Source organism: Clinocottus analis, unplaced genomic scaffold, assembly GCF_023055335.1.
Source record: "Clinocottus analis isolate CAN_PGR_092001 unplaced genomic scaffold, fCliAna1.0.p SCAF_25, whole genome shotgun sequence".
Lineage (NCBI taxonomy): Eukaryota > Metazoa > Chordata > Actinopteri > Perciformes > Cottidae > Clinocottus > Clinocottus analis.
In genome coordinates, this window is record NW_027175987.1 from 2,209,713 (window position 1) to 2,219,655 (window position 9,943).

At 41.5% G+C, this 9,943-nt stretch overlaps 1 protein-coding gene across 1 annotated transcript; it reads left to right on the forward strand.

Moving 5' to 3' along the window:
- Positions 1-347: 347 nt before the first annotated feature.
- Positions 348-8,352, forward strand: acot11b (acyl-CoA thioesterase 11b). Its single transcript, XM_068591388.1, has 16 exons — positions 348-544; positions 1,199-1,401; positions 2,924-2,993; positions 3,117-3,177; positions 3,258-3,359; positions 3,440-3,575; positions 3,669-3,822; positions 4,750-4,869; positions 5,013-5,151; positions 5,286-5,341; positions 5,907-5,973; positions 6,082-6,165; positions 6,588-6,721; positions 7,478-7,609; positions 7,812-7,938; positions 8,085-8,352. Exons 2-16 carry the CDS (start codon positions 1,212-1,214, stop codon positions 8,241-8,243), a joined length of 1,731 nt encoding a protein of 576 aa, XP_068447489.1. The 5' UTR covers positions 348-544; positions 1,199-1,211; the 3' UTR covers positions 8,244-8,352.
- The last annotated feature ends 1,591 nt before the right edge of the window (positions 8,353-9,943 follow it).

Below are 9,943 nucleotides of genomic sequence, written 5' to 3' on the forward strand. Positions count from 1 at the left end.
CTTCTGGAGAGATTGTTGGTTCCCCTTATACACAAACACCCACAACTTTTGAAAGGTAACTTAAGTATAAAAGACATTAACACAATCCATATATTGACTTATTGTAAACAAATTATAATAATAAAACACAACAACACACGGTTTGCAGCTTTCAACCATCTATAAAAGTTTGTAGCGATGTTTTTTTTATTATTATTAAAGTGAATGTATGGACAATATGGTCCACACAACTAAAAATGAGATAACTACAGTTCCACCTTAAATATGTGGACGTAACAGTCGCCACTGCAGGGGAAGGTCTCTCTCCCAGCCTCTCTCTCTTTCTCTCTCTCTCTCCCTCCAGTGGTGAAACCTTTGAGTAAATCTGTCGCGTGTGCGTGCATGTGTGTGTTTATAAAGTTGTGGAGGAATGGGTGAACTGGAAGGAGGTCGTTGTGGCAGGCTGCAGTCTTAGCAAGCGTTAATGTGTAGTAGCCGACGGTCCATTGACACGTGAAGGTCTTTATCTCGATTATCACCATCGGCAGTAACCCCCAAAAAATAGGTAAGTCATTCTTTTAAAGTGTATTTTTTGTTTGTTTCCAGTGTGAAAAAAAAGCGTTGCTTTCTTTACTGCCACGACTTGTTGTCCAGAAAGAAGAACAAGCTCGTAGAGTCCGTATTGTTTTGTAACAGAAGTTCACAGCGAATGTCGTGGTCTGTCTCATTTCTCCTGAAGTCAACGTAAAGGTCACTCCGGCTTCTGTCAGCGTTAAGAGGAAAGACAGGTGACCACTGCGTGCCCCCCATTGGAGCAGCAGTTGTGGGCAAACACTTCAATCCCAGCAAATAGTTTCCATGAATACCTCGTTTAGCTGCATGCCTTAAAATAGTTGGTATATGTGGCTTGAAATAGTTCTCAGACCCTACTCCGATTAAACATCCCAGCCTGCATGCAGCCTGGCATTCATTCGCCTCTAGAGTCCTACCACTAAATGCTGCAAGGTTGTAATCACACAGAGGCATCTCAGGTTGTTCCTGATCCTTGAGTTAGGGGACAAATGTTGGGCAATTCCTCAGACCACAATGCAGATTATTGAAAGCGTCTTATGTCGCAAGCACTGGTCCAAACTGACTTCAGGTTTTACATTTGTAGAAGTGTTTTTTTTTTGTTTGTTGTTGACTGTGTCACATTTCCCTGTGTTTCCTGTCTGTGTAGTTTGTGAGTTACCATGACGTCAAAGGAGAAATATGCAGACGCCACGCAGGACCCTCTGTTTATTCAGGAGTCTGAGGAAGTGTACAGAAACCCCACTGAGTTGAAGATGAGTCAGATCGTGCTGCCGTGCCATGCCAATCACTGCGGGGAGCTGAGTGTGGGGCAGCTGCTGAAGTGGATGGACTCCACCGCCTGCTTGTCTGGTAGGAAAACGTCCGAAAACATCTTGCTTTGTTACATTCAAACTCTCAGTAGTTCCACTTGCATCTCCGCTTCACAACATGTCACAGACGATGTAACCTTGGGGAGCTCTCCGAGAGCGCAGGCCTCCGTCAAGGCCAATAGGCCAGTTGTCTATGATGTGCAAATCTACAAGTGCAACCTATATATGTGTGGAGATACATGTCCATCATTCCATCGAGTTTGTTTCATGAAAATTAGAGCGATAGGTTTCCCTTAATCCTGCTGACAAACCCAACACACAACTAGAGGAGCACAAGGCCAAAGGCCCTTTTGCACAATGTTATCAGAAGTAAAAAATGAATTGTGTGTCCGTCCAAGATTTGTATCTGCTCCAAAATGTAATGGGTTCTTCCTCTGCCCATGCTTCACCCTTCCACAAATTTTCATATCAATCAGGCAAGCAGTCTTTCCGTAGTCCTACTGACAACCAAATCGAAAATATCATAATAATAATAATAACCGCTGGAGATGATGAAGCCTTAAACACGCTTGTGCATCTGCAACTCTGATCATGCACCGTGGTTATCCAAGAATAACCCAAAATGTCCACTGAAGCGTTCTCGCAGGAAGTGGTGGACTCGTTGCCCAAAGTTCCAGGGCCAAAATTTGAAACCCGGGTTTTCCAAATGGTGGGGCAGGTTAGTACTTGTACAGTACCGAAGCATTTTATGATAGCTGCTCGTCTGTTTTAGTGTTTCACAAGGTGGGGATTTAATCTCAGGCTTGCTTTTGTCATGATCTCATTAGGAGGTCTACTAAAAACTCAACTGTCAGTTTTATCTACAGTCCCCAAAATGGTGAAGTGCTTTGTTACAGTTTGGCAAATTGTTGCAAATATTTCTTTTTTGTTGAACTGCTGTTTCCACGGTCTAGAACATTTGCTACAGATTGTTTCATACTTGAAGTGGGCAATATGAATGCTCTCTTCAATCATGTGAACTGTTTAATGTTGGTCTGTATCTACATCACAATACAGCACACTTTTCAGTTTAAAGATAAAATAACCAGTCAGGAAGATCTGTTTTTGGTCACTGAGACACCTGAGAATTAAAGACGCTTCATCACATTAATAACCAGTATTTCAATTTATTGTTCCGATATCAGCCTAAAACATTGCTGCTTATTTATATGCAACATTACCTAATTAATCCAGACATATAAAAGAGATTTCTGCCGCAGCATGTATAGTAGAAGATGTATTTTTATTATGGCCCACTGCAACACATTTAGGTATATCTGTACAGAAGCAATAGATAACACCTGGGAATCAATATATTCTGGTGCTTTGTCAACAAATTAAATGCATTTAAATTAAAAACCCGGTTGTAGTCTGTCTGTGTGATAGATTATTACTACAAGCCTTTTTATAGATGCACATATTTACAGCTCCTAAGCTCATTTCACTCTGCCTGATTTGCAGTTGCTTTTGTGACTTTTATGTGCTGGATCACTTGGCCTAACTAATAATCTCTCTCCTCCCAGCTGAGAGACATGCCGGTTGCTCCTGTATCACTGCATCTGTGGACGACATCCATTTTGAACACACCATTGGGTAATGTATTGACCTGAATGCTCTCTCCATCAAACATTGTGTTTCACAGCAGAGAGGTCCAGAGTCTGTTGATACTGCAATCACAGCCCCTTGTTGATAGTAAAGTGTCTCTGTCTACTCCAGGGTGGGAAAGGTCGTCAACATCATAGCAAAGGTCAACCGAGCCTTCACATCCAGTATGGAGGTTAGTGGACATTTTGATTTCAGCACGGTGACCGTTTTTAGCTCAGAAAGGTGACACCTGGTGCTTCTTTTTCATTTCAGGTGGGCATATTGGTGAATTGTGAGGATCTGTACACCGACAGGCAGTGGAAAGTTTGCCATGCTTTTGCTACCTTCGTCGCCAGACGAACTGAAGCGGGGAAGGTGAGGGTGACATTGACCCGAATATGCGGGTTTTTTTTCGAAACCGAGTTCAACATCCCCTATGTGTGCTGTGTACACAGGTACAGCTGAAGCAGGTGCTCCCTCGCACACAAGCGGAGCAGATGGAGTACAGCCTGGCAGCGGAGCGGAGGAGGATGAGGCTGATCCACGCTGAGATCATTACAGACCTACTGAACAGCAGCACAGCTCAACTTGGTACAGACTTGTAGACGTAGGGCTTTAAAACACGACGGCATTGCAAACACGCAGCATTTCAAAACGGGATCCTTGTTGTCTCGCTCTCACCAGGAGAATGCCAGGAATACCAGAACGCTGTGCCGGCTGAGCGGACACGGGTGGAGAGTGTGGAGCTGGTGCTCCCGCCCCATGCCAACCATCAAGTCAGCACCTTTGGGGGTCAGATTATGGCCTGGATGGAGAATGTGGCTACAATCGCAGCAAGGTGTGTTCCTAGTTTTCCTGACGCAAAACTGCTTCATAGTAATAGTTTGACATTTTGAGAAAAGTGCTAAATAACTTTACTGATGCGTTGGATGAGAAGATGAAAATCACGGTCATAGTGGAAACAGAATCTGACTTGTCTTCATTGGTCGAGTATGGATCCACATACTGAGAATTAGACTCGAATTAGATTGGTTTTGGTGCATCTAAAAAAAAAAGAAATACTGACTGCGTAGATATACATGGCTTGGACTGTTATGTACAGCCTTTAAATTGACAGATTATATATACATATTTATAAATATTTGCATTAAAATGTCAAAAACTATTTTATATAACGGCGGCAGTGGATATTTTGGTTATTGACAGTGTTTGACTGATTTTAAGTGTTCATCAGAGTGACGGCTTGAGGGGGAAAGAGCAAGCCGGGTAACAACATCCTCCTGCCAACACATCGAAAGCTCACGAGCTAACATTATATCTCTTTTGTTCGACCGAGACAGATTGTGGTTTTACAGCAAGTTCTGTATGGGACTATTTCTTGGCCGGACGAAATGACTTCTTGGAGTTTTGGCTCTTATGAGACTCGAGGAAGTCACTGCACTCAGCCAGGAAATAGTCTCCCACAAACACCTGAGAAAACCATGAGTAATGTTTTATTATCTGTGTTATCTTTGTCGGGATAAAATAAACAATATAAAACACAGTGGCTGTTGAGCTGTAGAGAAGAAGGTCGATGTTGGCTGTAGCTTCACATTTAAAGCAAAGCTGTGATAATGGTATCCATCTTCTCATCAAACTCACGGGAAGAAACCAAATAAGCATAATCCTAACAAATCCTAGTTCGCAGAGGCTATTTCTAATAAGACCCAGTTTCGAAACAAACAACAAACCTCTTCCTCTTTTCTTTCTTCATATTTTGATCTAGTCGCTTGTGTAATGCTCACCCAACCTTGAGAAGCATTGACATGTTCCATTTTCGTGGCCCGTCTCACATTGGTGACCGGCTGGTACTGAAAGCCATTGTTAACAATACCTTCAAGCACAGGTGAGTCGCCTCACAATGAATCGAATAAAAGTACAAAGCAAACGTCCATCGCCTCATCTAACGAAGTGTGTATTTAACCATACGACCGTGTGTGCGCACGCCTCTTCCTGAACCTACGCGCCTGCATACGTGGTGTGCTCCAGCATGGAGGTGGGAGTGTGTGCGGAGGCCTACCAGGGTGGAGAACCTCTGCGCCATATAAATAGTGCTTTCATGACCTTTGAGGTGCTGGACGGTGATGGGAAAGCGTGCACGCTACCGCGGATACGACCTGAGCCTGTGGTGAGTGTTCTTCCTGTTCAGTATAGTGTATGTATACTGTATAGAGCCCCCCAAAAAGGACATTTTGAGTACCAAGTTGGCACAAAATAAACATCTGTAGGGATTTCAACATTCGGTTGTCTAATGTTTTACAGGATGGGAAAAGACGTTATCTGGAAGCTGTTGCCAGAAAGAAGATTCGCCTTGATAGGTGAGTATTTTCCATTAAACAACCAGGTTTTGTTGTTTGCACAGCCTACTCGTATATATGCAGGGCTGACATCTATTGCAGATATGTTGATTTTTGTCAGTGTAAAAGTTGCATAGTATGCATTTTCTATCTCATCTGTCAGGTTCAACATAAATCACATTACAAAAAAAACATTAAAAACTGCAACATGTACATTGAAAACAAACAAACATCCATTACGGTGCAGGATTGCAGTATTATTGACTTGTCGTAATCCAGAAACATCATTGCTGTGTTGCTCCAGTGTTGTGCTACAGTGTCGGTTATTCACAGTAGACTGCAGCAGCACATGACTTGGCGGAGCAGCATATCGCAGCTGAGCAGACTTTGGTGCAGAGTCTGTCGAGCATAATAAGTGCATTGTTCAACTGTAAAATACCCGGCCTCCAGTATAACCTTTATTCCACTATTTGATAACCAAGCGTGTTGGCTCATTGCGAGAACAAAAAGCTTCATATTAATGCTCGGGTCCTCTGAACTTCCATTTGTCCCTGAATGTAAAACATCGTGCCCTCCATGTTTACAGGAAATACATCATCTCCTGCAAGCAAACTGAAGTGCCCGTTTCGGTTCCTTGGGATCCAAGTAACCAGGTATTGCAATTTCTGGCAAACAGAGTCCTTCATGCTCAGTGAGGCTTATTGCCACCGTATTCAGGAATTCAGACGGTCTTCTGTTTTTTTTTTGTTTTGTTTTTACAGATTTACTTGAGCTACAATAATGTATCGGCACTGAAACTAATGGATACCAGAAACAACTGGGTATTAACGTCTGAGAAAAACAAGGTCGGTATTGTTTTTATTATCGTCCAGGATATAGCTTGTTAAATAGACACAGCTGTTGTGACTTTGCCGTGCATTCTCATCTGTATTGTTTTGGAAGAGCTGCACAGTCACGGTGGCTGTCCTGGAAGTAGGCCCATGTTGTTTTAACTAAATTGTGGAATAATGAAGAATAGAACAACTTTAAACTGTCTTCTTCTCAAACCCCTCTCCAAAAGACACGGTGAAAGATTCAGAGAACAAGCTCTGAATATAGTCGTCCTAAAAATATGTATAATTATGTGTAATCTCCCATGTCCTCGCCAGTTAATGTGGCAGTTTTGATGGCAGTCAAATTCGATGTGTGCGCATTAGAATAACTGGAACAAATTCCTATTTATAGACCTCGAGCCCACCTCCTCTTTGTGGGTTTGCTCCACTCTTAGGTCAGACTGTACACACTGGAGGAAAACCACGTGCTGTGCTTCAAGGTGGAGATGCACGTCAGCGTACCGGCGGAGCAGACGTTCCACCTTCTGTCAGACCTGAGGAAGAGGAAGGAGTGGGACCGACACTATGAGTCAGTATGAGGGCCGTCGTCTGGCGCACAGCCTTTTACAGTTCATTTAACAGCAGCATGATCTTAAAGAAGAATGATTCTAATGTTGTTGATAAAAATCATTGTTTTTCCTATTGTCAAGGGATTCCTGAAGAGATTTACATCCTTAAAAATGTCTCACAAAATGCAGTTATTTCTTAAATAGTTTTTTTTCCTAAAACCACAAGCAAATGTTAATCGAACATGTCGAAAGAGTGTTTTTAAGGGGACTAGTTTCAACTGCAGGTCAATATACATTTGGTGCTTTTGTGAGTTTTCACGTCAGTAGGATAATGTTTATGTGAGAGAGACTCAAAATAACAGTGCTAGTTTTCATGGTAATTAAGGTGCATGTCACCCAGTGCAACAGTGGTTAATTTTTCATAACTTTAGGACAACAATTGAGGTCCATAGGACAGAAAAATACAAGTAAATACAATTTTGGGTTTGCTCTTTTTCATTGGATTTGTTGACTGCAGGATGAATGTAAAAGCTTCCTTGTCCTTTTAAGTTCCCCAATTGCATATTACCACAGCAACCATCCAACCAAACCTCAAAATGCAAGGTTAAATTCAGACTCAATGCTATTTCTGCATGAAATATAAACTATTTGTATATTGGCTCATATTTCGGCCGCAGTAGTTATGTGGAAAGCGAATACGGCACCATGAGATGCGAATTCGACGTCTTAAAATATTTTCATTTTCTCACATGCTCATTACTGTGTGGCCTCTGCAGGGAGTGTGAGGAGATCAACCAAGTAGATGAGGAAGACACCCTTTACCGCGTGGCCGCCCCTTCTGTCAGTAAAGGGGGCAAAGGCCAGGACTTTATCTTGCTGGCATCCAGGAGGAAGCCATGTGACGCCAGGTGTTGTAATCTAATACATAATAAACAACCTGCTCATGTCATTTCACGTTTCGTTTGCCCCTTCTCTGCTGTATTTTTTATCATTTTGACTGTTTCTTGATTTCCTTTCTCCAGCTTATATTACATTTTTTATGCAACCAGTTATTGCGTTACTGCCTCCCGCTTGCTCTCTCATGATGTTATCCTTGTTTGTCCCTCCCAGGGACCCATATCTGATCGCTCTGCGTTCTGTCACTTTGCCCACTCACCTCCCCACTGAGGACTACACCAGGGGAGAGGTGCTTTGTGCTGGCTTCACGATCTGGGACGAGTCCAGCACCGTCACCAAGGTTGGCCAAATGAGAAGGGGCGCGCAGTTCAGTGCAGGGCGCTCGCCACGGGGGCCGTTACTGCGCGCTCACGCTAACGGTTCACATTCAATTGCAAGACACAGTGGCTTACTGCGTAACGCGTGACCCGATGTTTGTTGTTTCAGATCACGTACTACAACCAGGCCACGCCGGGCGTCCTCCCCTACATCTCCACAGACATCGCCGGCCTGTCCTCCAGCTTCTCGAGCACCTTTTCTGCCTGCAGTCACTTCCTGGAGGCCAACAAGGACAGTCTGGCTGCTCTGCCTCCCTCTGCGCTGTGACACAGTACCGCTGCCATCGTCACGCGGAGAAAAGGAGCCAGTTGCACCAGTAGCACCAGTAGGAAAACTGTTTCCCCTCCGTTTTGGAGGCTCTTCAGGAGCCCGTAGTTGAATGTAAGGGTCCCACCCTGAGATTACAAACTTCTTTGCATTTGTAGTTTCTTTTCAAGTCTTCAAACCTCAGATCTCACTGTGTGACTTTGTTCATTCTGAAAATGAGATAATTTGCTAAAGAAATAAATAAATACAGTGTTTACATTTTTATTTTATATTTTAAGAACTTCTTGTTTTCAGCTAAAGTATGAAGAAACACTACAAAATATGAATTTTTAGCCTTTTAAGTTTAGTAAGAGCTAATTTATTATGTAATAATAATAATGTATAGATCATTAATCATATTTTGGTACAAATATTTACCACAATCTCAGCAATCTGTTTTCTTGAGACAGTCATGCTTTTAATAGTGTTTCCATTCATTTAGTCAACGTTGAGAGATTTCAACGAGCCTCTTTAGTTCTAGATTTTCTACCTCCTAAATAATGTTTTTAAATTATATGATTGAGAATTTGAATAGGAGTAAGAGAAGATGTACATTCAGTATGTTATGATGCCATTTGAGACGATGATGTGTAGTTTTAGAGGACAACTCTTGCACTGATTGTAATGTATGTTGACATTTAATGGCCAAGTATCTCACATGTCAAGCTGTCTTGATTTTAACTGTAACAATAAACAAAATGGACTAGAGCTGTTGTGTTGCTGTTCACTTCTCTCACCATACATTCCTACCATTCCTTAACCGTTTTTTCATGGAGAAAAAAGAAAGGAAAAACACAGCTGCCGGCTGTACCCCACTGTGACTCGTGTTGTAAGAGGTGCAGAGGCCAGCGACCAGTATGATGGACTCCAATTGAAACTTATTTCTCTGACTGGAGTTTAAAGGAGTTGATTGCTCTGCTTGCTTTTACCGATGCTTTTACTGAGAAGAATACATTTACAGACAATATAATTACACCATTAAGTGAACAGAGAAAAATCAAACTAACAAAAAAAAAACGAAAAATTTTAACATGTTACATATTTTTTGGTGGTTAGTTTCTAATCGTATTTCTTTTGGTTGAACAATTATGGAGGTGAAACACTATTAAAATGAGTTCAATAAGTCTTTACGTCAAAGGTATATGTCAATATCACTAATATGTTCAAAAATAAAAAAGATAATTAATAGTGATAGTATATTTTTTTAAATAAATTACATAGAAAAACATTCAACATCAAAACAGACTTTGTCCTTCAGAATTATTATTATTATTTTAATATTCTTTCTGTGAACTGGGAAAAACATCACTGATTTACTTTTACAGGGTCAAGAAGTCAACTTTAAGATTCCTAATATTTATTCCAAGAACTCCAATTTAGCATTTATCTATTCATCTGACGTTTGTTTGTTCTGTTTTAGATAAACTACTGACATGGCAATTATTGAATCCAATTCAATCAACAATATTTATGTTTCTAATTTAAAAAAAAAAAAAGGTAAAGCATTGACGATATTATTATTTACAATCTATAAAATCATGACTAGCCCTTCAGTTCTCCTCTCACCGCGTGCTCCGCCCCTTTACGTTGTAAACACAAGAAACCACGTGACCCGGAAGTCAGAGACGGAAGGGTTTCCTTACTACCGTCTAAAACTACAA

Coding starts and splice junctions, on each gene's coding strand:
- acot11b (XM_068591388.1), top strand. CDS start 1,212: ATGACGTCAAAGGAGAAATATGCAGACGCCACGCAGGACCCTCTGTTT. Junction 1,402..2,923: donor CTCCACCGCCTGCTTGTCTG/GTAGGAAAACGT, acceptor CTCTCCTCCCAG/CTGAGAGACATGCCGGTTGC. Junction 5,974..6,081: donor CTTGGGATCCAAGTAACCAG/GTATTGCAATTT, acceptor TTGTTTTTACAG/ATTTACTTGAGCTACAATAA.